The sequence below is a fragment of the Lagopus muta genome, chromosome 1 (genome assembly GCF_023343835.1).
Source record: "Lagopus muta isolate bLagMut1 chromosome 1, bLagMut1 primary, whole genome shotgun sequence".
Taxonomy (NCBI): Eukaryota; Metazoa; Chordata; class Aves; order Galliformes; family Phasianidae; genus Lagopus; species Lagopus muta.
The window spans coordinates 67,758,188-67,785,990 of NC_064433.1; the positions used below are offsets into that span (position 1 = coordinate 67,758,188).

Sequence of the window (27,803 nt, forward strand, 5' to 3'; positions counted from 1 at the left end):
TTCAGACTTTAATACAGCTTGAGAAATAACAATCGTATTTTCCAACTTTTCACTTAAGCATCTTTATAAATTCTATAAAATTGTTTTAAAGACAAAAAGTAAAAGCAGATTAATTAGAAAAAGCATATTCACCAAAAGATCATTTGCTTGAACGTTTAAGATTTGAGGGATCCTTGAGGCACCACTTTAGGGAACACCATTTTCAAGCAGCTGAATACTGTCCTCTGGATACAAAACATTTCCCATGCTTTTTACACTCAGTTGAAAAAAATGGCTTGGACACTTTTGGAACCAAATAAGACAATAACAACAATGGCAACTTTAAGAATACATTTTTTAACTGTAAAATTATTACCCGTTTTCCAAGTGTATCATTTGAAACAGTTAACAAAACATTATCAAAGTTGTCACAGTGTACGTTTTGGATCAATGCTATTGATTTTGTAAATTACCTCCATATCTGAAAGCAGAAATTGTCTGCGCTACAGTCAATATGTTGCTGTCAACACGTTGCTGCTCCATTTGATCCATTTCTGATGGTAGTACAGTTTAATGCATGTATACATACATATATATAGGCTCGAGGCCACATGCACTGCATACATTCACTTAAAAAACTGCTTGGAGGAAAATACCTCAGTGGTTGATGAACTACTATTTTTTCAATTTATAATTTACATGCTGTCTTTATGGATAGTCAAACATTATTTACCTTTTTGAAGTGAATTAAAACAGATTAACGGTCTAATTATATCTACCACCAGTCATGCAACCCCCCAGCATGATGACACTATGATGATGCCATAAATTACACAATGATACCGTGAATCATACTTTTAACATGATATTATTCATCTTGATTTTAGCATTTTCAGATTAGCTTTTTTTTTCCTCCCCCATAAATATTAAAATTAAGTTGTTCTTTGGATGCTTTCACTTTGTAACTTCGTGAGAAAGACTGTCTCCATCCTTTATCTTAGAAGAAAGGCTGACAGTTTACACAGCCCTACTGGTGGGCATGCAGTTTTGACTGCAAGAGACAGGACAGGAAGTTTTCTGAAAATAAATAAGTACATAAATAAATAAATAGACAGATAGATAAATAAATAACCCTGCCTCCTTTTAGATGAGTATCCCATGGTTATTTTTATTTTTAACACAATCTATTTTTAAATATGCTTTTTGTGTCCTCCGCTGTCCTCAGAAATTTCACGTATCCTTTTAAGCACTAGCATTTTCTCTGAGATTCCCTCAGAGCAAATTCGATTGCTCTTTCTTGGCTCTTGCTGTAACATTTTGGCATTCTCTTCGGCATTTTTATCTCTAGCTAAAAAAATCCCAAGTGTTACATGTTTACAGTTTAAGACCTGAATTAAGCCCTGAACCATATTTTGATTCCAAATGTACTCCCATTAGTGGTTATATATGCCAATCAATGTCACAGAATTTCAGAATATTACAGTTAATTCCACTCAATTAATTAATTTTACTGCTTAACTGCACAACTTTCATCAAATACGATTCGTCTCACAGAAGAGATGCTCATTTGAAACATCCTTTATTATCTCCTTGTCTTCCACATTCATGTCTTCAAGCAGCTTCATACTGTCCTAACTTTTCTATTTCACAACAGTTGCCAATGATTATCTCAAGTGTGAGTGATGTGCTTTTCAGGAGGTACAAAATTTGTGGTTAATTAAAAGCATAGAGGACAACATCAATGATAGGGATACCACTATGTCATCAAAACAATTGGAAATGATCTGGCTGTGGACTACTCCAAGTATGGTGAGTTTCTTGAAGCTCACCTACGCTCTGACAGCAAATTTTAAAGAGTATTTTTAGAAAATATTAAATAATAATAATTAAAAAATACAACAGCCAAAAGTGTAGCACAAGCAACTTCCTACTATTCAGTAAAAACAAAGTCTTTCCAAGACAGCCATATATCTTCCTACTTCCTCTTAATAATCAAAAATTTTACCAAAATTATGACTAAAATCAGCTTTTCTCAGCTCTACACATTTATTTTCTGCAAGAAATCCAGAAATAAAGTCATTTCTTTGTGAAGGAACCCTAGAGGTTAGCATAGCTAGCTATGGACGGTAGTGTTACATTGTGATACCCACATACCAGATGGCACAGCGTGCTTCCCACTGAACTGAGGGATTGAGTGAGCTGTTTTAATAAGGCAGGCACAAGACGAAAGTTACCTTCTGGTTATAGTTCCACATACATAAACTGAACAGTAACTACTTTGGACACAGCATCGGTTTATCCTGACAGAATAAAGCTCCTTCCTTGATGACAGATAGATGAGCTCTGCCTGACACATTCTCCTGCTGAAGTGCAGTGCTATATATCTTCTGTGAAACGTCTATTGTTTTGCTGCATTTACAGCAGGAAGTGAATCCGGACAGGGACATTTTAGGCTGAAGCTCTATTGTAAAGCCAACAGCAACAAAATAGCTTTAGGGATAATACTGTTCCTTCTATTCTAGTTAAGTTCCTAAAGCTGCATAAAGAAGCTATTCTGTGGGAATCTTATTAATGCCATCCATGTCAAAGAATTAATAGGGAGAAAGGTTAGTGCCCGGGAAGCAAGCCCCAGTATTCAATTCCAGCAATAAGCTCCTTCTACACTGATGTCATTATAACAACTCCCATAGCTGTTTAGAGCTGGTCTATTTAATTCTTCATACAATACTGCCGTTATACCACAGATCACTTAAGCATATGAACTGCAAGACTTAGAAGCACATTTATTGTAGCTTTGCCCAGCCAGTTAGTACATTAAACAAAGTGAGAACTTCAGAGGATTTCTATTTCTCATTTATTTTGCCCCAATGAGACTCAAAACAATTTTTGCTAAAGTCAAATGTATGAGTATGATTGGCCTAGGGCCAAAGTCAGTTGCTCAGAACCCATTAAACCCATTTAACCCCTAGCAAATAGAGGTAAAACAGCCCTTTCTCCTTTGGAAATTTAGGCTCCTTATATTCACATGAAGGTATCCACACAGTATTTAATATCTCGTAACACACACGTTAACGTCACACCTTTACTTAACTCCCTTCAAATCCTATAGTAGACATCCTACATACTGCTTACACATCTGACTAATGACCTCAGTTCCAACTGATAGATGCTACACATAGGCTGTTATCAGTTTACACATCACTTGGTAGCACTATTTCCACCCTGCTACAGCAGTGGATTTAGTTAAAGGAGCACTGGAGAGAAAAATGCAGTGATAAAATCTTGAACATGAGATAAAATTTTCCTTCCTGGTTTCTCCTCCTCACCAAAAGGAAAGTTTCACCTTTACCTTTTTAGGCCACGCACAAACATCTCGTGGCACGGCATTCACATACTACCCTTCTCTCCCAGAAAGCTATGACTGCTTTTGTTTCCTTCTCATCCCCCTGTCTCGCAGCCTGCAGACAAGTTGTTTCATGTACAGAGCAAACTCTCAGCTACCACAGAACACAGTTCTTTCCTTACTCAAATTCCAGTGAAGAAGCAACGTATTTTTCAACCAAAAGTTTGGAGGAAAATAGATATTTCATAACAATGTAGCTTCCTACTTTTTTTTTCCACAAGAGCATTCTATTATCTATAGGAGGAGGCTTCAAGTTCTTTATAGAAAAGGAAGACTTGCAGCTTGCTTCCAGCTGTTTTTTTGCTCGCTTGTTACTGATAATGAGAAAGGCACTATTAATCATCTATTTAACGTCATTTCAGTTTTGTTCCCTAAGACTTCTTTTGCATACCCCGTTTTTTCAATGTATTAAAAGTGATAACATAGTTAAGCCTTTGAACTTCAACCTCTGCAAAAAGCCTGTTGGAAAAGAGCCTGCTATTTCTAATCACTAGTGCATTGTGTTTAAAAAGAGAATGGGGTGAGATCAGGAAGAGAGGGTCACTATGTCTGCAGCCTCTTTGACTTCTTGCTCTTTAAAGAACGCTGCATTACCAAAACCATGTTTGTGTCTGCAATATAAATTACCAATACTGGTTAAAGATACAACTGTGTAAAATACTATATCAACATTTGACATCTAAATTCTAGTTTTTTATTACTACACAGTGAAAGTTTTGTATCAGAAGTGTTGTTTTTTCCCCGCTCCGATTAGTAATATTACTGTTTTAATATCAAGGTAGTGATGATAATCCTTGAAATATCCAACAGACATTTCATCCTCACATAAGGTGTTTGAAATTTGCTTTCCCACTACTACACGTGGCCAGAGAGAAGCATTTGCCTGTTCCAAATTGATAGCTCTGCTACAAAAATATTGTCTGTATAAAATACTGCTCTTGAAATGTGTGAATGAAATAGAAATGAGATAGAAATCCAATTTTTCTGAAAGCAATAGTAAGACTTTGATTTAATATGATAATGATTGTTCTGAAGTCAGGACTGGAAGGGATGCATTATTATACTGATTAATGAAAATGCAAGCTCAAATGAGTGGGTCCTTTCCAAGCCATTAGAAACCTCCTATCAACTAAATGAGAATATTCAATATCAATATAATAAATATTATCAAATCAATATATTATAAATAATAATAAAATATTCAGTATTGCCGTTCCTATTCGGTATGTCTTGCCAATGTCTGTTCTCGAGGCCATGATTCAACTCATCAGCTGGCTGCAAAGACACTACTGCCAACAGAGTACCACGTACACATGAGTTTGGAAGAACAACGTTATTTTGAAATTATAACCAGTTTTGGTTCATTGTGAAATCACAAGTAAGTACACAGTTCTCTAAAGCAGCCTACACCAATAGCTGCTAATAACCTGGACTTGTTCTTACCTTCATGCTAAGCTTTCCCAAAAGGCCGACTGCAAGTCCTGCAGCTGGCTTAGTATGTAATGCTTCTGCACACTTAAAAAGCTATAGTACAGTTGACTTTTTCAGCAGAATCAGCATTTCTCAATATACCTCTTCCGTATAGAGCCCCACTAGAGTAGGCTGCACAAACAGGAAAAAGATAAAGGGGAAGAGTAATCATTCTATTGTAGCCTCAATTGCAAGCACTACTGTTATAACAAGACCACAGTAACATCCTTTGCACAGGCTACTAGAGAAAGGAGTTAAAAGCAGTGGAAATTGAAGTGAGAGAAAGCTGTTTTCCTTCTATTCGAGCACCCCTGTTGCATTACCTGTAAGAAATACAACCATACTACAGAATATTACAGCCTGTTATTTCCTAAGGTTGTCAACTTGTTACATACTTTGTAGTAACAGCCAATTTTGGAAAAAGCAGGAAATGTCTGTCTAAGTACCCCGTCATTAACACAACACATAATATCTGACTGTACATCTACTTAGGAGTGGCCTACCTGTTGAGGTTCAAGTACTGAAGCAAAACTCAGGCTCAAGAATTAAAAAAGAATTAAAACACACCAAACCTAACAGCTATGAGACCTGGGATTTCGAAGAGCTTCACTGCCATGCAATAATATTAACTTACTTCACGAGCCAAATTGAATATGCTTTTGTAAAGGCCAGTGAGAAGATTCATTAAGTCTAATGACCAGACAATCAGCTATATTTTGGTCTTTATTTCAAAGAAACAGCCAAGATTAATGAAGATGAAAATTACACTTGGAGTGACCAACTCAGTCCATGTATTTCATTCTTTTTTGCAAGGATGAATCCCAGATCATGTCTAAGGGCATCAGGAGAGGCTAAGTTTAAAATGTACGCATTTATACAGCCCTGCCACACAGAAAGGTGAAAAATACTTAGCCTGCTGTGACAGACAGAAATTGAGTATTGCTGCATTAGTGATATCCAGATTAGAGTTTATTACAGGTGCACGGATATTTGTAACTTTAAGCCTCCTTTTGTATTTCTCTCCATAACACTTCATAATCAAAGAAAAAAAAATAAAGGGGAAGGGGAGTGAGGACAGAGAAATAATGATGAAGAAAGATTATCAGAGCTGCACATCGAGACATCATTATAAGTAACAGCTCAACAACTGGTGGAAATGTGAGTGAAGGTAGCCACTGATGGACCCAGCTGGTTAGTTTATATCCTATGCTGTTAGAAGACCAAAATACCTATTTTTGCTCTATACGTTTCAGTATCTAATCATCACAACTTTTGAAATCAGAGCTAGAAATAGTTTATCGCATGCAACAATATTGTTGTGGTAGTACATACAAAATACACAAAAAGACACAGAAGTACTTACATGAAGAAATTCTAGTGCAAGTAAAGATTTACAGCCAGTCAATTTACAGCCATTCTCAAGCAATGAGATTTATTACAGTTATAGATGTTCTGCCTGATTTTCCAAAGACAAATTACCTTGCAGTAAAAACTAATGGCTAGCCCAATAATACATCAACATACTACCTGAAACATTCCTTGTTTACGTGAAACCTTCTACTTTTAAAGAATTATCAGCTCCAAAATATCTTAAGGCAAAACAAAAAAACAAAAAAAAAAACAACCAAGCAAACAAAAAAACAAAAACAAAGCAAACAAACAAACAAAAAGCCCTGCATGTAAAGACTTACTTTTCAAGTACCTAAGGCTGGTCATAAATCTTTAGCCACTTTAATTGACAATAGTCTCAACTCCATACACTGCTGTTTTTTCCCTTGTTACATTTTTTTTCCTAGCAAGCAGCTGAACCACCATTGTGACAATACTGACGCTCACCATTACTACTCTTTCCCATTATCTGTATCTCTTTTATTACAGGAATGTAGAGATAAGCTACTTGAGAAAATAAATTACAGAACACTTGTTGCTCTGTATATCAGAACATGTATTCTTAAACGTCATCTTTATAAAGAAACCTCATAATAATTACTGGCTTCTCCAACGTCCGAACAAAGATGCTTCTAAAAATGTAGAATTTGTTGCTTTCAGAGAACTACAAGCTTAAATATTCTTGATTAAATTAATTACATATATTACACTTTTTAAATATATATACATGCATGCGTATAATTGGCAAGTCAGTGCATGTATTATAAAGATCCAGGTTTAGGAGTGCTCATTTCACTTATTTTCAAAGGCTGTATTGTTTTCTTTGATTGTTTCCCTCACACAACATGGCGAAATAGAGAAATCTGTTCATGAACTCATTTTTTCATGATGCTGTCCTACCAACTCAGCAGCTGTTCTGCTTAGTCATTATTTCCAGGTGGTCAGTACAGGCTTTCCTGAATCTCTCCCACGATTTCCTTTTGTTCCAGTGGATTGCCCGGAACGACTTCGCAAGTCACGATCAGAACCATCGCTTTGCGCCATCTCTTCATCATATCTGAAGAAGACAGAATTTTTTCAGCACCTTAGCCTACTAGTCACTATTCTTCCACACTCTATTTTGTTTAACGTTTAGCACTGACATTTCATACAAGCTGTTTTACGAACATGTTTATGAGTGCACAGTTTGAAATACAGCTATTATTCGAGGTAATATACTACCACTTGGTTTACAATACAGACCAACTGAAACATCCTCAGCTAGCTTTGGTAAGAAACAGACTGCTTGGTAGCTTTGGTTCAATTACAGAGTTCGTGAAATTTCATGCTTGTGAAATTTCATGTGCACTTCTGCCCTTCTCAATATTGCTCTTACACAGCAGAGCAGGAACATCAGACTGCTGGCACTTCAATCCAATCTTAAGCTATTGCTTCAAGCAGAGGATTGCTAACTGCAGTGTTAGAAAACTCCACTGTTGCAACACTGAGTGAGTAGGAAAAAAATGAGCTGAACAAACAACAGCATGCTTAACCAAATGCATTTGATGACGTGCATTTTGTAACACTTAACCACAGTGGCAAGCAGTTCTTTAAATATCTAAGCCCATTACAGCCTCAGATAACCTCAGTATACACTTACTGCTCAGTTGCTGTGCAAATTACAGACATTGACTACAGATGCTTATGTACAATTATCAAAAGATAATACTATCATATTTTGTAGAGCATTCATAATATATGCTTAGTTATACTCTTGTACAAAAACGTTACATGGTAGGTGCAAACACATTAAAAATTAATTTATAATCCAGCCAACACATTTAATTGTCTTTACCAATATCTAGAAAGAGTGTAAGATTGGCATGAACTACTGGGCTGACTATGTACATAACCACATTCTTGATATACTAAACAGCTGCACCATTAGGATTTGAGAACCTAACTGGGCCATTCTCAGTAAGTATGTGAAACTGCAATCAATACAGTCATTACAACAGTGCTCCTCTGCATAAGATCAATCCTAGGCTGATACTTCAGGCACTCCAATGTAAAAACGTCTGTTGATTTTTCCCTTTAATAATACTAAATTTGGTAATTAAAAAAAATATCTGGTACTATATTATTATTATTACATCTAAGATTCAAATAGCATCAATTTTGTGCACATAAGGGTAACAACTATTTGATACAAGTTTTATATGTTTAACTACAGTGTATATATAGCACTTAATACAGTTAAGACTCTACACATGCAGAAGCTGCTGGAAGCTCAGTACACACAAAGGTTTATCAGACAAGTAAGATTCCCTCAGAGAATGAAGGACACACTCCCACCTCCAAAGCTGCTAATACAGCCTCAAAAAATGGGAGAATAAAGTTTGCCTTATCTCTTTGGTCTACATTACACATTAAAAAGAAGTGAGATGACTGAAAAACATTTGCAATTATACAAAACAATGCTAAAACTTACAAGACTTCATAATTGCCAAGAACCTCTTTAGGTGGAGATTTATTCCATTTACAGTCTGGAATTTCCCCATTAGGCACAGCAATGTTCAGTGTGTCATTAATGAGATTATACTTCAAGATGCGATCATTAGCAGTACTGGAAGTAAGAGAAGGGGAAGCATTAACCTACAAAAAAAAAAGAATCATTTTTTATGAGTGGAATAGTTCTCTAAGCAGCATGTGTATGACTTTATGTACTATTTGAGCAATCAAGAATCAGCATCTCAAAGCACATCTTTCACTTCCTCAGATGTTGAAAGGAATCCCCCATTGGAATTTTTTTTTTTTTTTTTTTTTTTTAAACTTAAAACTGAAGTGTGTCTGCAGCGTCAGCCTGAAGATTTTTCTTTAAACTAAGTTACCCAGGGTCAAACAGACAAGCCAGACATTTTTGTTTAGTTTTCTAAGCTTCTATGGATACCAAAACCATAAATTTCAGTGCCTGATTCACTCCAATGTTTGTTACACACAGGAATCCGTAGGTTTCTTCTAGTTAAACAGCTTTTATTCGTGTTCTTAATTCAAGTTTTCCCCTTTTGAATTGTGAGCTGAAGAAACACATAGGCTCCACGTCTCTATTCAAAACACTCAATTGCGTATTATTTTTTTTAGTGAAGGCTGAAACTGGGGTTAGTTTAACATATCTCTTGCATTCCACATTTGTTATGGGGAAACAGTACCACAACAATAAACAGCTTTGATCTTTCACTTCAAAAAGATTGAGAAGATGTTTAGATAGAATTTACACTGAACGTACAGATCCAAATGTGATATATTAAATTCTTTTCATAAAAGAAGCCTTCCAAACATCCCAATTACTTAAAGTGTCACTCCCCATCAAGTCATTTTTCCAGCTACTCATAGAGTATCTAACAGGGCTGCTAACATTCAGATAGCCTCTGAAGTCTAATTACAAGGATGCACTGGATTTAAAAGACAAAAGGGAAAGCCACAAACAAAAAGACAAAAGAAATAGAAATTTAAAAAAGCACATGCTAGCTTGGTCATCACAAGGTCTATTTTACATTCTAATGTTTTGCCTAATCCACTTACTAGAGGAACAAAAGACAAAGCTTCAAAACAGAAATGACTACATGTAAATCTACTTGGTTTTATACTGTGAAAAAAAAAATCAGTGGGAAGTTATTTCTGTATTTTGTGTGACTTTACCTCAATTAGCCATGGCTTAAGCTTGTCATCAATGATAATGTCATATCCATAGCACTCAAAGCAATGTTTATCGTTATTCATTACAGGCTAGAAAAAACAAGAGTATACATTAAAACCTTCAACTTCCTAAGTAACCTGATTACACACTTTCTTGGCTAGAAGTCACGTGATTACAAATCATTTACAACGTAAGCTAACATAACTCTAACATACATACGCTAACATTACTCTCAAGTAAGCTTAAAAATAATTTCAGGACTCTCTCCTCAAGCTCTTGGTAAATATTTCAATATTAATGACTGCATTAATGCCAAGTACCCAATTGCATCAGTACTCCGTTGTGTTTCCAGTTTTAAAATAAAAGTGTTCTCATATTTTGCAAAAGTAGTAAGAATATTTACAGCCTGCATGTACCCAGAGAAATCAGGACATTTAAAAATGTACATAACACAGCTTCACATAATCATGAATTATTTATGCTTCAGAGATAGAAGACTTATTCGTGGACATTTCCTTTGCTGCAGAAATTTTAGGTCAAACAATTCCCAGATACTTTTTAAATCTACAGTTAGTTCAAGTCATCTGTGATCTTGAAAGCCAGAGCCCAAGGATCAAGTTGTGCTTAGAAGCACACTCTGGAGAGTCAGTTTTCCAGCCTCTGCAAAGGATTTACAGCATGCATGCCAAGACTTTTATATAAATCTCATCAGATCTTTTAAAGAAACCTTTGTAACAGGTTAGTGACATGGTTTCCCCTAGACTAATAGTGAAAGCTTTTCAGTTCCTTAGGGAGTGAAAGCGGGAAAGGAGGAATGAGCATCTCTCGTTACATCTGCCATTCTCTGACAGACAGAGAAGCACTGCAGCCGATCAAAACATTTTGTCCTCTATATTCTCAAAACCTTTTCTCCTAAGGTTCTGCTTTGGATTAAATTCCTTTTCCTCTCACATCTGGTTTTAAAAGTGATTGCATAGTAGCAGAGGCAGGGCTGAGCCTCACCCCACTGATCCTAGCTTCACGACCTTGTCCCTCTTTCTTGTGCTGGTTCTGGCATCCACCCAATCCTTCAGTGAGGTGATTCAGCTTATTACACTAGCAGAATACTAACGCATCAATAAAATCAGTAATTTTCGTTTGGAAGAATGAGCTGATTCAACTCAAAATGGTGCCAGGAGCAGCCCAAGAAAGATGACAAGACCATGCACTCGAGAACAGGCTCTTCTTGGCAGCAGAAAGCTCTTCAGCTATCCCTGCTGACCCATGGCACAGTACCTGCTCTTTAACATATGATGGGATATGTCTCAAGCTAGAAAAGTCACTCAAGCAGAAAACTATTATAAAGAAAAAATTAAAAAAGGGGATAACATTTCACGAATAACTCCATGACCCATATATAGCAGAGCTGAAAATAAGCTATACAAGTCTGCTAAGCTAATACCCTTCAACATTTTGTGTGATAAATTGTCCCCCGCAGCTATTTTTTCTTTGACACATTATTGCTGAAGTGACATCATGGGCCTTGGTAGAGCTCAGTACTATTCACAAGGGCAGTACCCAGTCATATTAATTAGCTCAAAGGACCCTCAAGAAGATAGATTCATTCAGCTCTTCAGCTTGCTCACCCACAAAAGATTCAAATTCACTCCGCTCAGACAAATCAGCACATCACAGAATTGCAGAAATTGGCGTCGGTGTTGTCACTCAAAAAGCAGGAAATACATTTCAGGTTTTTCTGGGGGCAAACTCATTTTCACTCTGATGAAAATCCTGCAGCCATGATGTTGTCACATTCTAGGCAGCAATGTGACAGCATTCTAGGCACAGTACTCACCGCAACAGCCTTCAGCGACTGCACGATTATCCAGTGAATTTCATCAAATAACTTGTTTGTAACTTCCTTTCCACGGGTGCTTTCCAGATACAGGCGCAAGTTACTCACTGTCCACTTGCCTCCATGGATATGATTGTAATCATCCTGGAGAGTTAAGGAATTAAGTCAGTCTTTAAGATTCTGAAGTTGCTCAGCAGTTTTGTTCCATTCACATAAAGAGCCCACTTCTACCTGCATGCAAATATCGCCTTAAAAATGAACTCAGCAAATGGTTTTTACTCTGTTTTACATATTTAGGTCCTCCATACAAAATGACCATTTGTATTACAGCTGCAAGTACTATAGGACACAGCACATCAAACAACAAATCTCAACTTAAAAGGACTTGTCCTTTCAGGAAACAGACAGCTATTATATACTTTTAATGGTGCAACTGACAACAGCTGCAATCATGAAGACACTGAAATAACACCTGAATTACCTTTAAATACTGCTTTCTTAGGTAATTCAGCATTCAAGGTAGAAAACACATTAAGTACTACTGAAACAGAATAGTGGAAAAAAGAAGGTTACTTTATATTTGTCCTTTCAGAGGCAATCAATGCCCTGCAATATATTCTCTTTAAATGGAAAGACAAAAGCAAAGTGAAGGTATTTTTACTGATGGAAAGACATATTCAGTTCTCAAATAGCTCACAGGACAAACATTTTGTCCCTTTTTGAAGATTCTCCTCAGGGTATTTCTAAGAGTTAATGACTCTATACCTGCTGAGTTCTAAAACACGGAATGCCTACAGTAGGATGTCAGAAGAATCAAACTTTTCATCCTCTAAAACAAGGTCAGAGAAACCTCTCATCAATTTTCAGAGGTTTTTTTGTTTGTTTCCTACAACTTTCCCCCACAGTAAATTTGATAGACAAATAAAGATCTGAAACGTGGCTCTCAGCACTCTCTCCATGGACAAAATGTCTTAAGATCACAGATTCCAGAAAGAGGACAGAGATCAACTTTTCAACCCTCCCCGCATTTCAAAATAAGTACTCAAAATCAAAATAGATTGCAAGTGGACAGAGCTCTGCACAATCACAGCTGTGTTGTTACAAACACCAAAGCAAAGAAGAATACTGCAGGCAACATGGAATATCGCTAAGTGAAAACAATGAAGTAGAAGAATCACTTTCACTTTGCTTGCATTACACACACAGTGAACAACTAAGTACAATTATATTTTCTAGCAGAAACATTCCAATGGGCATACTTAACCCTCCTTTCTTTTCTTTAACCTTTCTCTCTCCCTGAATCTGAATTATAAGCTTTTCAATTTGTCGATGCTTTCCCACGAGCTTGTGTGGTACAGACACAGTAACTCCAGAGTTCACTCAGGGTTTAGGGTAGAGTTGAAGGGCAAGAACCTAAAAGATTTTCCAGACCTTATCATAACTTTGATAAATCACTTGACAGTTCAAATTAGGTTATTCTGAACTGTATGGCTCAGCTGCCTCCAAAGTTGCAGACAGGTATTAAATGGAAGACGAAAGGCTGAATGATAACAGGAGAGGCAGCACACCATATGCCTCATCTCTTCTCTGCTGCTGGCAACAAAACCATGACTTACACTCTACGCTGTATGGGAATTACTTTCACCCCAACTAATTCTCAGTGCCTTTTCAAATCATAACATCTCAAATTCACAAATCAGCACCCAGGCAAGAAAATATTTTCAGTACCAAAAAACCCCCCATATTTTCACACTTACTCTGATTCATGATTACCATAAGTGACATTCACAGTTGAAACTTTTATTACAGGAATATCCAGATAAAAAACAGCTCTGCTGTGCTGCACATCTTACAAAGCAATAATAGACAAAGCATGTTTGTTTTGTGAGTGTCCATGTGTGTGTGTACACAAACACTCATGTATACATACATATTTTCAGTGCTCTTAAAAAAATGAAACCCACAAGATTAGGAAGTGAAACAACAGCTTAAATTCCTGTAACAGAGGCACGTTTTACAAAACGCAGTCATCTGCTAAAGGCAAACAGGTCAATAATCATCATCAAGTGGATTCCCTGAAGAAACAAGGCTCAGGCAGTTATACCACATGTCCAACTGTTAATGTTACCTCTAACCCACTTGCCTTTCCTCCTACTGGGGAATATCAGCTTGTTTGGGCAGAGGGGATGCTGTCAAAGCTATCAGGTTTCCACACATTCGTTTTAAGAATATCAACAGCAAATTAGAGGACGGAACAATTGCGCAGGCTGAATTCTATCTCTATGCTTTCCAGAGGAAGCCACTAGCTGGCCAGGAAGCAAACATTTATCACAAGTCCACAAATGCACACTCCCTTTGTTACACAGAGAAGAAAGAGGGTGGAAACATAGGAAAATGCTGGAAGCCACTGTCATAAATAAGTGCTGGAAAAGAGGAAAGCTGAATTAACCGCATGGCCAAGAAAAAGGGAAGAGGAGATCTTCAAGTGCCATTATAAAATGCAGATCCACCATAACCGGGCTTCATTAATTCCACTGCTCACGGAACCAATTGCTAAGTGAGTACATTAGCATTTAAATGACAGGAGACTTGGAAAGAAATTGCTTTCAACTACTGCAAGTCAAGACTGAAGGCATCACAGTCAATTACAGAACTTGCAGTTCCTTATCTTGCATACATTTTATCTGCAGTCTTCTAAAACTTTTTTTTATGGTCAAGCTGAGACAGTTTAATTGCAAGATGATAAAGAATGAGACAAATAGAGCCTTCTTATTTTGGGACAGCTTAAGAAAATCAGTCTTGTTGGAGAATAGCACCTAAGAACTTGATACACTTACCCCATGTTTCTGAATGGCAACATTTGTAAGATGTACAAACATGTTATCCAGTTCACTGGTACTTGGTGTATATTTTACTGTGCAAAATCGGCAAAATCCAAGTTTATACCTTAAATGCAAAAAGTCATTGAGGTATGTTAAATCCCAGTAAAAAGGATGGAAAAGATCATCCTAGGATATGCGTACACATTAAACTTCTTTATGCAACACTGGCAACATTATTTTGACTACGTTAAACGTTCTCTTGCAATAAAACACATCCATACACAATCTTACATGTAACATCTCAGTGGGCGATACGTAGATACCAAAACATACAGACGAAGGTCAAATTTCTTTCCCCCAATCAGTAATGGATTGTTGATGTAGAGAGAAATCACATAGGCTTCCTTGGAAGACTGAGATACAAACCTGTAACACATAAGTAAACAGTTTGTAAGTTTTGAATTAACAGAAATCTTGCACCTTACTGACAAAATAACGTACAAAGTTATACTGGTTAACAATAACACACTTGGCAGCAGGCATTATGTACAAAAAAACAGCAAGTCTAAAATACAAACCTGAAGACCAGTATCAATTAACCATTAAAACTCAGTTTTGAATTTGGCAGGGCAGCTAACTGAGCCACTCAGAAAGCAGTTCTACACACCAGTCTTTTCTTTTCTCTTGAGAACATCTAGAGCTTGTCTACAGACAAGAAGCATGTATTACATTACCTTCGTTATTCAGGGCCTTATATTCCTAGAATGTTTGTATTTATGCTTGGTTTGCCAAGGCAAACCACTGTGAAAAGCTAGCTTTCAGACTGTGACATTCTTCAGATTCCAAGATAAACAGAAAAAAATGTCTCAAGGGGTATTCAGCCAGTCAACTTGTAACAGGGAAAAAAATCAGCATTAGCTTTGAGATCAAAACACTTCTTAGTCAGAGAAAAGCATAGGTTGCTACACCGTTAAGTCCATTTGAAAGCAGGACACCCACATGAGGTGTACTCCTTTGTGCTCCCAACAGATAATGGATTTATTTCATGCACACACATTCCTCCTCTGCACTAATTTAAGAAGTGAATCAATATGTATTCAATAAAATCATGATACAAATTGCTCAGGGAAAGATTTTTGTCTTCACTTCCTGTTAGAGCAGAACAATTTGTTTTTGCACATTATTCCAAAGACACTGAAAGCATTTTTTTTTTTAATAGAGAATAGTTATTCTAACTGTTCTTTATATCTTCTCACACACCAACATAAGCCATATTAAGACCTGTTTAAATGACAAAGTCAGATAACTGAGATCAAATGCAAAACTATCTATATAATGACAAAGCTATAACAGCAGAATAACTTTCCCGTGCATCAGACTACCAGCACGCTGATGTGGTTCATCTGATTATAGAAGAACAAGAACGGGTTTAGTTTTTAAGCACTTACGAGGATGTTTTGCTATCTCGAGACCATTTTTTAATTTGAGACAGTTTATTGATTAGAAATATTCCTTTTCCCTGAGCTTTACCACAAGGTTTCATAATCCAAGTGCTGGAAGGATTCTTTCTGAATTCTTCAACGAAGAGATTGTAATCAGCAGGAAGCATAAAAGTTACTGGAACAAAATCTGAGTTGAAAAAGAAAAAAAGAGTGCACCATTAAGGACAGTACATCTAAAGAGGAATCTTCATTATTATAGAGCAAGTTTTTCTAATCTGGCATGATCAACTTCCAATAAAACACATGCTGCTTTTTATTTCATTTAGTTTATGATTCTTACTTAAAGAATGGCTTTAGTATGCTGCTAATTTCAGACTAGTGAACTTTTATTTATTTGAATCATTTTTCTTCTGTTTAAATGATGCCCAATTATAGTATTATACACCACTGCAACTAAACTCTTGTTAGCAGATTCCCTCATCTTCATATGTCAGCTTTTACCACTCTGCAAGCCATCCCATCCTGTCATCCTCTCTGTACACACAAATACCCAAATGTTGATGTTGTTTCCTCTTCAGATGTGGCAATTTTTAATTTCTGTGCTAGTCTCATGAGTCATTTTTTCTTTATTCTCAGGCTCAGAGTTACCATACTTGCTAATCTAAAGAGAGGTATTTCGTGCTTTTTGCTATCTGATTATTCTCAGTCCCGCCCATATAGCACTACTTCTTTCTTACATGGATAAACAGTGATTTCATTTCACTTTCCCTGGATGTAAATCAACTCAGCATGTCCCCATCTCTATTCCACTGCAATGTTTGCACACCTCCAAGGCAACTTTGCTCTTCTCCCCCCCAGTCTATTGTTTTGATGCTTGCTTGCCTTTTAAATTTTATTTCCTAGTAGTCATTATCAGTTCTCCAACTTCCCCTAAATTTTGCTTCTGAAAAGCTTACCCATTCTGGCAGAAGCCTTTCTACCAAAAATTATTTTTATTTAAGTTTTTGCTCCAGTAGAGGATTTCCAGATTTTTTTTTTTCCTTCCCAGATTTGATTTAAAGAAACTCCAGCCTTTTTTTGACATGATGTTCCAGGGTCATTCTGTACCACCAATGATCTTAGAGCAAAATATATTACTCCCATAATATTCCCACTTAAAAACTATATATATATACACACACACACACTTACAAATCTATTCTTGTATATCCTGACATAACCATTTCATGATCACTTCACCCATGTTTCTTCAATTAATGTTGCACTGATAAGTTGTTTTCATTAAGCACTTACTTACCTAACCACATCTAAATACAAATTTAACACATACAAAGAGGATGTGTTCTTCTCTTTGAATATTCCTGAATGCTCGCAAGTAGACAGTGGCAGAACCACATTACTGCTGTAGTAGTACGACAGAAACAATCTTTTAGCCTTCCTTTGTCTCTATTTTCAGCAGTTCTTGAACAAACCCCACACTCTGTTTCTCTCAAATCTATAAAACATTAGCTATTCTGCTTCAAAACAAGGTTTATGAAATGCTATATTTTCCAAGCTTTTCACAAGAAATGTTTGTTACTACTGTCTTTAAATCATTTTCCCTATTCCTATCTGTTTCCTTATGCTCTAATGACAGCTTTGTAGGAAGTGAGAAGGAGAAAAAGACAATGAAAGAAGACAGTAACATTTGCAGAACGCAGAACAGTTTTAGGATAGAGTACACTTTATTCTGTTTAACTGACTGTTATTGACAGAGCACCTGCTGACAGATAGCCACTTGAGTGTTGGAACACTTTAGAAGTTCAGAAAACCTAGCAAAATTCCTTCCCTACTGGAAGACAAGCTATGCTGCAGCTAAATTACCTGCATGTGATAATTAAAATACATTAGTTTTATGTCTCTGAAGACAAACTGGTAAAAATGGGTAATCTCAGTTGCTTGTACTACTTGCAAGCAATTCACTGCAGATATGTTGCAACACGTACATTAGAATATGTTCATTAATGTGCTGTTCTGTTTCTCTAAGTTACAATGCCGTCAGTTTATCAACAACACAGAAGGCAAAGTTAACACAGATAATGAGAACCACGTACCCAAATAAATATATTTTCCATTTTCATCCTTTTCTGCAAGAGGACTTCCTTCCTTCTCAAGTTCTTTCCTATACCGTTTGATGTTCTTTACCATCAAATCTTTTCTGGTCAGTTCGTAGTGATTGGGGAAATGGTTGACGATTTGGTCATCAGAAAGGCGGTAACCAGTTTCCACACTGAAAACATTTCTGATTGTTTGTACACTCATCCTGAAAACAAAGACAGACAGCAGATGATTTCTCTAAGGAGATCAGAGTTGAAACTGTGTATGTCACTGTTGTGGTTTAACCCAGCAGGTATCTATGCACCACGCAGTCACGTCACTTCATCTCCTCCCTCTCACACTTCTTCCTTGCTCTGCATAGCAAAATATTTAGCTTCAGTGACAATCTAACATATTCTGAATCTCTGTTAGCAAATGAAATCTTTCCAGATGCTTTATCATTTCCTATACTAATAAAATTGAGGCAGCTGGTGAGGCAAGAAAGAGGAAAACTTGTCTCTACTAGACTCTGGATTGTTGATAGACAGGTCAGCCCTCAGCAGGGTCTACAAATTACTCCTACACACCCAAATGCTACAGAAATATCTTTCTAATTTATTGCTTTTCTCTCTGGAACTCAGTTTTTCTCTCATTAAAAAAAAAAAAAAAGCCACAAAACCATCACTACTGGTTACCTTGCTATTATATTTCTGGAGGGCGTCAAGCATATGAACGGAAATTAGTGAATCGCAGATCTTAATAAAAACACCTGTAGATAACAGAGCAGAATACTACAGCAACCACACCAAATCAGCTGTTTACTTCGTTTCTCACAGAATACAAGAATAGGGTCAAAAACACAGAGTTTTCTATATTAAAGGTGTCACAATGATGGCATTCAGGAAATATTCTTAAATTCACAATCTGCAGGGCTATCGTTCCAGGAAGAAGGCAAAACAAAACCAAATCAGCCACACAGCAATTTCCACGAGTGTCCTGCTCCCTAACTCCTCCCCTCAGCTGCATTCTGAAAACAAGCAGATTACTACACTCCTACTCATTTAATAAGTGGTTAACAAAAAGCACAGTCAGCAGTATGAACTGCCATTCTGTCATATTTGAAAAGGACTACGTTGAAAAAATAGTGTTTTGTTGCAGAGAATTTACACTATCAGATGGTGTTCTTGTGCTCTTTGTATCTGTTGTAGTTTCCATGGAAACAAATAAGAGGCATTACTTTTGGAGCAACCTACATATTAAATGGCAGAAAAAGCACCTCTAAGTATACCAAACCATTTATACCCTCCCTTTCAAACAGCCACTCCATAAGCATTCAGCAAGCATCAATGAATGTCAATGGGTGCCATTTTTTCCACAAAAAGGAATTCAATGTCACACTTCCAAGTCAGATGCCATTTGGTCAGACTGTCCCTCTGCTGCTGTCACATAGCAACAAACTGTAAAGGAATACTGGTGGAAAGGTCCAGCCCCCACCACCACACCACTAACATCCACCTATATTATCATGGGCTGGCTTAACAAAACAGGAGGCATTACTTTTGGAGTAGCCCCCGTAGATTATTGCATTCTGTGATGGCATTTCAGTTTTAGAATCAGAGAATCCTTGGAGTTGGAAGGGGCTTTTAAAGGCCATGTAGTCCAACTCTCCTGCAATGAACAGGGACATTGTGCACAGCCAGATTACACTGCCCAGAGCCTGATCCAGTCTCATTTTGAATGTCTGCAGGGACAGGGCATTCACCACAGCACTGGGCAACCTGTTTCATTGCTTCACTGCCCCCACTCTAAAACATTTTTTCCCCTTTATCCAAACTAAATCTACCCTCTTTGAGCTTGAAACCATTTCCCCTTGTTCCATCATCACAGACTCAGTCCCCCTCTTTCCTGTAACTCCCCTTTAGATATTGAAAGGCTGCTACCAGGTCAGCTTGCAGCCTTCTCTCCTCCAGGCTGAACAGCCCCAGCTCTCACATTCTGTCCTCACAGGAGAGGTGTTCCATCCCTGGGATCATTTTTGTGGTCCTTCTCTGGATACAATCCAACAGTTCCATTCTCTCCTGTACTGAGCATTCCACATCTGGATGCAGTACTCCAGGTGATGCCTCACCAGCACAGAGTCAAGGGGTAGGGTCGTCACCTTCACCCTGCTGGCCACGCTTCTTTTGATGCAGCCCAGGATACAGTTGGATTTCTCAGCTGTGAGGGCACATTGTTGGCTCATGTCCAGCTTCCCATCCACCAGTAGCCCCAGGTCTTTTTCAGCAGGGCTACACTCGTCATTCCCTGGCTTGTATTGCTAGTGGATGTTGCTTTGACCCAGGTGCAAGGTCTTGCATTTGGATTTGTTGAACCTCATTAGGTTCATCTAGGCCCACTGCTCAAGCCTGTCTAGGTCTATTTGGATGGCATCCTGTCCCTCTGGTGCACATGCACTCCACAGCTTGGTATCACCAGCAAACTTGCTGAGGGAGCACTCAACCCCACCGTCAACGTCAATGTCACTGATGAAGATATTAAAGAGTATCTGTCCTGGCACTGACCCCTCGGGGACACCAATCATCACTGATCTCCATCCAGACGTTAAGTCATTGATCACCACTCTCTGGACTCGATCCTGCAACCATGGAACTCGGATCCTTCACCCATGAAACAGTCCACCCACCAAATTCATATCTTTCCAATTTGAAGAGAAGGACGTTGAAGGGTACACATCATCTTCAGTGCATTCCAGGAGCCTCCTGGATTGCCTACAGCTTGCTGGGCTATTTTTTCAGCAGATTTCTGGGTAGTTGAAGTCCCCCTACAGGATGAGTGCTTATGATCACAATGCCTCCTGTAGCTGGAGGTAGAAGGCCTTATCTACAGGCTCTACTTGATCAGGTAGCCCGTAGTAGACACTGATCACAAGGCTCCATTTGCTGCCTTGCTCTCTAACTGTCACCTACAGCCTTTTGACTTGCTCATGACTATTCTTTAGGGACAGTTCTTTACATTCTATTCCCTTCCTGATAAAGATAGCAACATCCCCTTCCCTCCTGTCCCTTCTGAACAGCCTGTAGCAGTCAACAGCCATACTCCAGTCATGAGAATCATCCCACCAGGTTTCAGTGATGACAACTGTACCATAATTTTCTGGTAGCACAGTAGCTTCTGGCTCCCCCTGTTTATTAGCCAAGCTGTGCTCTTTGGTGTAGAAGCTCTTCAGCTGGGCAGCTGGTCCTGCCACCTCCTTAAAAGGAATAAAGGAGTTATCCTTTAAGTATCTCCCTTGATTTTCCCCATTGCCTTCTGCTACTGCCCCAGCAGTCACTACACCATCACAGGATTTTGTACGTGCTGTAGTGTTGCCAGCACCTCTCAAGGCAGTGGGTCCTTCAAGGCACCTGCTAGCACTCTGTCCCTCTAGCTATGCCATTCCACATCTCATCGTGGGAAGGCTCACTACCCCCTCTGTTCCCCTTCAGACCTAGTTTAAAGCCCTCCCAATGAGCTCCGCTAGTTTTTCCCCAAAGGCCCAACTCCCTCTTCGTCTTGTATTAAACAAATCCATTATCTTGATTTAATTTTACATTCGTAGTGAATGTACTGAAATATTGAATAAGTCTGCATGTAAATCTTTTCTGAGGACAAGAAGGGGAATGCAGTCCTCGATGCCTTTATTACAGGAGTCTGCATTCTGATAACAGGACAAGCCCCTGCAACACTGATAAAATAATACTGTATCATATACCAGAACCATGGATCATTTTCTTTATGTTGTCAACACACACAAACATGTGTATGCTAAAAATTTGAGGGAAAGATATGTTTCAAAGATTCTGTTCAGGTCAAAGAACCCCTTCAATCATAAAGGAACAATTCTGCTTACTGTGTGCAAGAAATTGGAGTAAAATTGGGTATCACATTTCAGAACAAAACAAAAACCACGTCAGCAACTACAGCCTTTGGCCTGAGGTTTTTACAGTAGGCATCCACAGAAGTGATGGTCTTCTTTGCTAAGTTAATCATTTTCCACTGCATGACAAAATCTTTGGGAAACTGGAAAGGCATCTGAGGTCATTAGAAAGGATGGGGGAAAGGATCCCTGCTGACAGGACCTTCTGGCCCCATGAATCCTAACGACGATAGCAGGCCTGCACAGATACCAGGATTTACTAATACAAATCCAAGGAAAAGATCAGCAACAGTGTTAGATTTTTTTTTCTTCTTTAAATTACAGAAGCAATGAAACAATGTTACACTTGTAGGAGCACTTCAGCAAATTAAAGCTAACACATGCATCTTTTATTTCTAAATATGCATTTTGTACTATTGCTAAAGCTATTAATATATTTAAATACTTCAACAACTTAGACACCAGTACTTACCAATAAAAATTCCAGTCCTCATTTTCTGCCACCTGAATCCAGCCTCTTTTTTCAAAGTTGTTTATTAGAACTGATTTTTCTATGTCAGTTACCCACTTCACTTTTCCTGCCATTATCCCATCAACCTGTTAGTAAAGAACAGAGTTAAGCTGCGAAGTAAAAAACACGATGTGAAAAAAAACAATCTGGACAAGTCACACAGAATCACAGAATCACAGAATCACCCGGGTTGGAAGGGACCCCAAGGATCATGTAGTTCCAACCCCCTGCCTAGCAGGGCCACCAAACATACACATTTAGATCAGGTTGCCCAGGACCCCGTCCAACCTGGCCTTAAACACGTCCAAGGACGGGGCATCCACAACCTCTCTGGGCAGCCCGTTCCAGGGCCTAACCACTCTCCTAGTAAAGAACTTCCCCCTAACATCCAACCTAAATCTTCCCTCCTTCAACTTGGATCCATTTCCCCTAGTCCTGCTGTTGTCAGCCCTTTTGAAGAGTTTACTCCCCTCCTGGGTGTAGGTTCCCTTCAGGTATTGATAGGCTGCAATGAGGTCACCCCGCAGCCTTCTCTTCTCCAGGCTGAACAAGCCCAACTCCCTCAGCCTGTCCTCATAGGGGAGGTGCTCCAGCCCCCTGATCATCTTAGTCGCCCTCCTCTGGACCCTTTCCAAAATCTCTATGTCTTTCTTGTACTGAGGGCTCCACACCTGGACACAGTACTCCAGATGGGGCCTCACAAGAGCCGAGTAGAGAGGGACAATCACCTCCCTGTCCCTGCTGACCACCCCTCTCCTGATGGAGCCCAGGATCCCATTTGCCTTTCGAGCTGCCAGAGCGCACTGCTGGCTCATGTTCAGTCTCTCGTCCATCAGGACCCCCAGGTCCTTCTCTGCCGAGCTGCTCTCAAGGACCACTCCTCCCAGCCTGTACAGGTGCCTGGGGTTCTTCCGGCCCAAATGCAAAACCCTGCACTTTGCCGTGTTGAACCTCATCAGGTTCACCCGAGCCCAGCCCTCCAGCCTGTCGAGGTCCCTCTGAATGGCATCCCTTCCTTCCACCGTATCAACCGCACCACTCAGCTTGGTGTCGTCAGCAAACTTGCTGAGGGTGCACTCAATTCCCTCATCGATGTCATTAATAAAGATGTTAAAGAGCACCGGTCCCAAGACAGACCCTTGGGGGACACCACTTGTTACCGGCCTCCACCTGGACATGGAGCCATTGACCACCACCCTCTGTCTGCGGCCTTTCAACCAATTGCTTATCCATCGGGTCGTCCACCCATCAAATCCACTTCCCTCCAATTTGGAGATGAGGATGTGGTGGGGGACCATGTCAAAGGCCTTGCTCAGGTCCAGGTAAATGACATCGGTCGCCTTCCGTTCGTCCACCAATGCCGTCAAAGAGGAAGAAAAGTGGACAACACTTAAGTATGAAGGAAGAAGTGAACCAATTTTAAAAACCACAGAAAAGAACATCCCAGTTTCAGACTGAGAGCCTGCATTTGTCATCTGGGCAGCTTCAAAAAAAGAAATCTAGTTACAAGGATCTTTCCCCACCCAATTCAAGCTTCACGAATGGGCACACAGCTCAAGTCTCTCCTTAAACAAACCAACGATGGAAATCATTAGCATAAACTCACTAGGTAATATTTACTGAAAAACAAACAAACAAACACAATCATAGAGCACAGAAAGTTTTGTACTTCTAATCAAGACTGATATAACAAAATCATAAGGGTTGGAAGAGACCTCTGGAGATCATCGAGTCCAAATCCTGGTAAAGCAGGTTCCCTGAAGCATCCAAGTGGTTTCTGAATATCTTCAGAGAATGAAAGTCTCTCAAGGCAGCCTGTTCCAGTGCTCTATCAACTTCACAGTAAAGAAGCTTCTCCTCATTCAGATGGAACTTCTGATGTTCCACTTTGTGCCCTTTGCCCCTTATCCTGTCGCTGGGCACCACTGAAAAGAGCCTGGCCTGATCCATTTGACTCCCATACTTCAGAGATTTATAAGCAGTGATAAGAACCCCTCTCAGTCTTCTCTGGGCTAAACATTCCCAACAAACCCAAAAGGCTTTCAGTCTTTCCTAATTTGGGAGATGCTCCAGGCCCCTCATCATCTTTGTGACCCTCTTCTGGACTCTCTAAGTTTCATGCCTTTTCTGAATAGAGGAGCTCGGAACTGGACAGAATACTCCAGATGTGGCCTCATCAAAAGCAGAGTAGAGAGGAAGGATCACCTCTTGACCTCCAGGCTGTGCTCTTTTTAATGTATCCCAGGATGCCATTGGCCTTTTTGACCACAAGGGCACACTGCTGCTCATGACCACCAGGACACCCAGGTCCTCCACAGAACTCCTCTCCAGCAGGTAAACATATATACATATAAATGTTTTCTCTATTTGTTTTGGGTGGGAGCATTCACATTGCTTTACTTTACTCACCAACCACAATATGAAGGCTGCTTTGAAAGTAATGCCTCCTACTTTATGGTGTTGGCCCACAACTTCAGAGAAAAATCCACTGCACGCTCCATGAAGAATCACAATTTGCTATTCTATAAGGAAAGAAGCAAAGTAATGTCACCAACTTTTTTGTTGTCTCACTGTATCTCACACAGCTATGATTTCTCCTTTCCCTCACTGATGTGAGAGGACATGGTAGTATCATTAAACGTTTTGAAGCAGTTTCCCAGACCTAAGGTTGAAGTCTTCACAAACTGCATTTCAATTCCTGACACTAGGTGTCGCTTTCTACTTTAGATCTTTCACTTGTCCTCAGCAGCCTTTCATCATTGTTAGATCAGAAGGGAGCTCAGGACTTTCCTAGCCCAGTGCTTGCTCCAAGGAGAGTGAGCTATATGGTCATGGCTTTATTTAGCCACATTTGGAAAATGCCCACACAGCTGGCCTGGGTGCCCTTTTTCACTGCTCAACAGTTCTCACAGTGAAAATAGTTTTCCATACATTCAGCCTGAACCTCTCATTTTAGCTTATTCCCATTGTTTCCCATCTTCCCATCGTTCATCATCACAAACAGTCTGGCTGTGTCTCCTCAAAAACCTCCTCACAGTAAGTAAAGGAAGAAAGGTGAGAGCAGCCTCTTCTCCAGGCCAAAGAAGCACAGCTCTCATAGCTGCTCATTACAGGCCAAGTGCTTCGGCCTCCTTGGCAGCCCTCCTCTGAACTCATTTCAGTGTCCCAGAATCATAGAATCAATTAGGTTGGAAAAGGCCTCTAAGATCATCTAACAGTCAACCTATCACCCACCATGCCCACTAAATCATGTCCCTCAGTGCCACCATATCTATACATTTCTTGAACCACCTCCAGTGATGGGGTGCCCACCACAGCCATTGGCAGCTTGCTGCAGTACCTCACCACTCTTTCAGAGAAGAAGTTTCTCCTAATAGCCAAGCTGAAAATGCCCTGCTGCAACTTAAGTCCATTACTTCTCATCCTATCACAGTTACCTGGGAGAAGAGCTGAACCCCACTTTGCTACAGAGAGGTCTAGAGAGATATAAAGAGCTTCCTCTTCTCCAGTCTAAACAACTGCAGTTCCCTCAGCCACTCCTTATCTGTTCCAGACCCTTCACTGACTTTACTGTACTTCTTTGGCCTCAATGTCTTTCTTGCAGAAAGAAAGCCCAAAACTGAACACAACACTTGAGATGCCACCTCACCTTCCAACTTGGTGTCACCTGCAAACTTAGTGAGGATGCACTCAATCCCCTCGTCCAAAATCATCAATAAAGATATTTATTAGTTTATCCACATCTCTCTTGTTCAGTTACTTATGTCTACCCTCATGTACTGTGTTACATCGTGGCCCTTTTTGTTTGAGAAAAACAGTGAAGTCTAGAAGATGGAAATGCTCAACAAAAAAACAAGCCAAGTATCTGCAACTGCTACTTCTCAAGGGAGAAGATGAAACTTTTCTGACAGCAGCAACATGAGCAAATGACAATACTGGTGAAGTCAGCTCACAGAATCAGTTTCAACATAGCTATTCAGTCCTTCTTTAGTTCATTCCACAAATTACTTACAGAATTGCAGCCTACTGACTTTTCATAGTTATCCTTCACCGAAATACACTACAGAAAAGTGCTGATTCATAATTAAATGTCTAAGCCAAAAGCACACTCTTCAGCACATGCATCTCCCCAGTACAAAACCTGCCATGCAAGGAAGTGGGAGAGAGTGAAGTTTCACCCACATACAACACCATCTACTTCTCCCTCCATTTAGAATTTTTCATCAAAAAGTCAAACTTCAAAATGCATTATTTACTCATCTTTGCTAATAACATAATTAATACCATTTCTGCAGCTAAGACAGTGGAATGGCATTCAAGGGGCCTTCAAGCTTCCAGGCCTGGATGTCAAGATGTACAGTTGCTACAAAAGCAATACCTCTACAGTTTCTCTCCTCCTGAGAGCCACAGTCCATTACACAGTGCTCCCACTTCTTCTTGCCTAACCTTAGTCAACAAACCCAACAAGGCAGAGACACTACTGCTTATTAGGCCTTGATTTTGGAGAGATCCAGGCACACCTATTTTCCTTCACATTTGTAAACATAAGTTAAAATCAAGCATAAATAGACGGAGAGAAAAGAGCATGTGCAGACTCGGGGTCTTTTTTCTGTACTTATACAATACCGAGTTCCACAAGCTGATGATTTTTCATTGGGCCTTTTAGATACTACCAAAACAAAAAGCAATGACACACAAGGATTCAGTTGCTTAACCCAAAGCATTCATGAATCAAAGTTTAATGATTTTATGCTATTTAATTACTAAAACCCACATACAAGAATTCATAAAAAATAACAACATAGTAAGCCATACAAAAAAAAAAAATCTTATTTTCTGCAGCATTTTAAATACAATTCAATTTTCTACAGGAATCTTCTAACCTGTAAGAAGGTACTCTTGATAACCTGCTGAGACCACCGCAGCACGGAGGACTGGAACCAGACGGGCTTTAAGGTCCTTTCCAATCCAGTTCATTCTGTGATTCTATGACAACAGACCTCACAGGAGCTCATAGCCACACAGCTTCGCTCTGTAAGCACAGCGTTAGCGACCACGAGCGACTACAGCACGACAGAGAGCAAGCCTGCAAGGGGAGCATCAGGAGACGCCCATCTGCCGTCCATCCCACAGCAAGGGTCCCAAGCCACAACCTATCGCGATAACGCCAAGGAGAAAGAAGCTCTGCTCTCACCTGCGCCGGCCGCGCCCAGCTCCATCACCCCCTTCCCGCCCTTTCCGGCTCCGCTCCCTAGCAACCGGGACGCGCAGGGGGCGGGACTTCC

The 27,803-nt window shown here is 39.4% G+C and overlaps 1 protein-coding gene across 5 annotated transcripts; it reads right to left on the bottom strand.

Annotated features, from left to right (window-relative positions):
- On the bottom strand, positions 1-27,803 carry TTLL1 (TTL family tubulin polyglutamylase complex subunit L1). 5 transcript variants are annotated; one of them, XM_048969028.1, is made up of 12 exons: positions 27,713-27,727; positions 27,402-27,550; positions 24,928-25,040; positions 22,480-22,604; positions 18,109-18,317; positions 16,022-16,202; positions 14,865-14,999; positions 14,589-14,697; positions 11,752-11,895; positions 9,920-10,006; positions 8,712-8,875; positions 1-7,298 (listed from the first exon to the last, which is right to left on the bottom strand). In XM_048969028.1, the coding sequence occupies exons 4-12, from the start codon at positions 22,590-22,592 to the stop codon at positions 7,169-7,171; spliced, it is 1,272 nt and encodes a 423-aa protein (XP_048824985.1). In that variant the 5' UTR covers positions 22,593-22,604; positions 24,928-25,040; positions 27,402-27,550; positions 27,713-27,727; the 3' UTR covers positions 1-7,168. The 5 variants fall into 5 exon arrangements, with proteins under 5 accessions (XP_048824985.1, XP_048824995.1, XP_048824975.1 ...); XM_048969038.1 differs by lacking the exon at positions 27,402-27,550 and having other exon boundaries at positions 27,713-27,774; XM_048969018.1 differs by lacking the exon at positions 27,713-27,727 and having other exon boundaries at positions 27,402-27,706.

Excerpts from the sequence above, each read along its gene's own strand:
- TTLL1 (XM_048969059.1), bottom strand. The coding sequence starts at position 22,592 with ATGGCAGGAAAAGTGAAGTGGGTAACTGACATAGAAAAATCAGTTCTA. Across the intron at positions 15,000-16,021 it reads CGAGATAGCAAAACATCCTC|GTTTGTATCTCAGTCTTCCA; the intron begins GTAAGTGCTTAA and ends TATGTGTTACAG. Across the intron at positions 10,007-11,751 it reads AGTCGCTGAAGGCTGTTGCG|CCTGTAATGAATAACGATAA; the intron begins GTGAGTACTGTG and ends TGTTTTTTCTAG.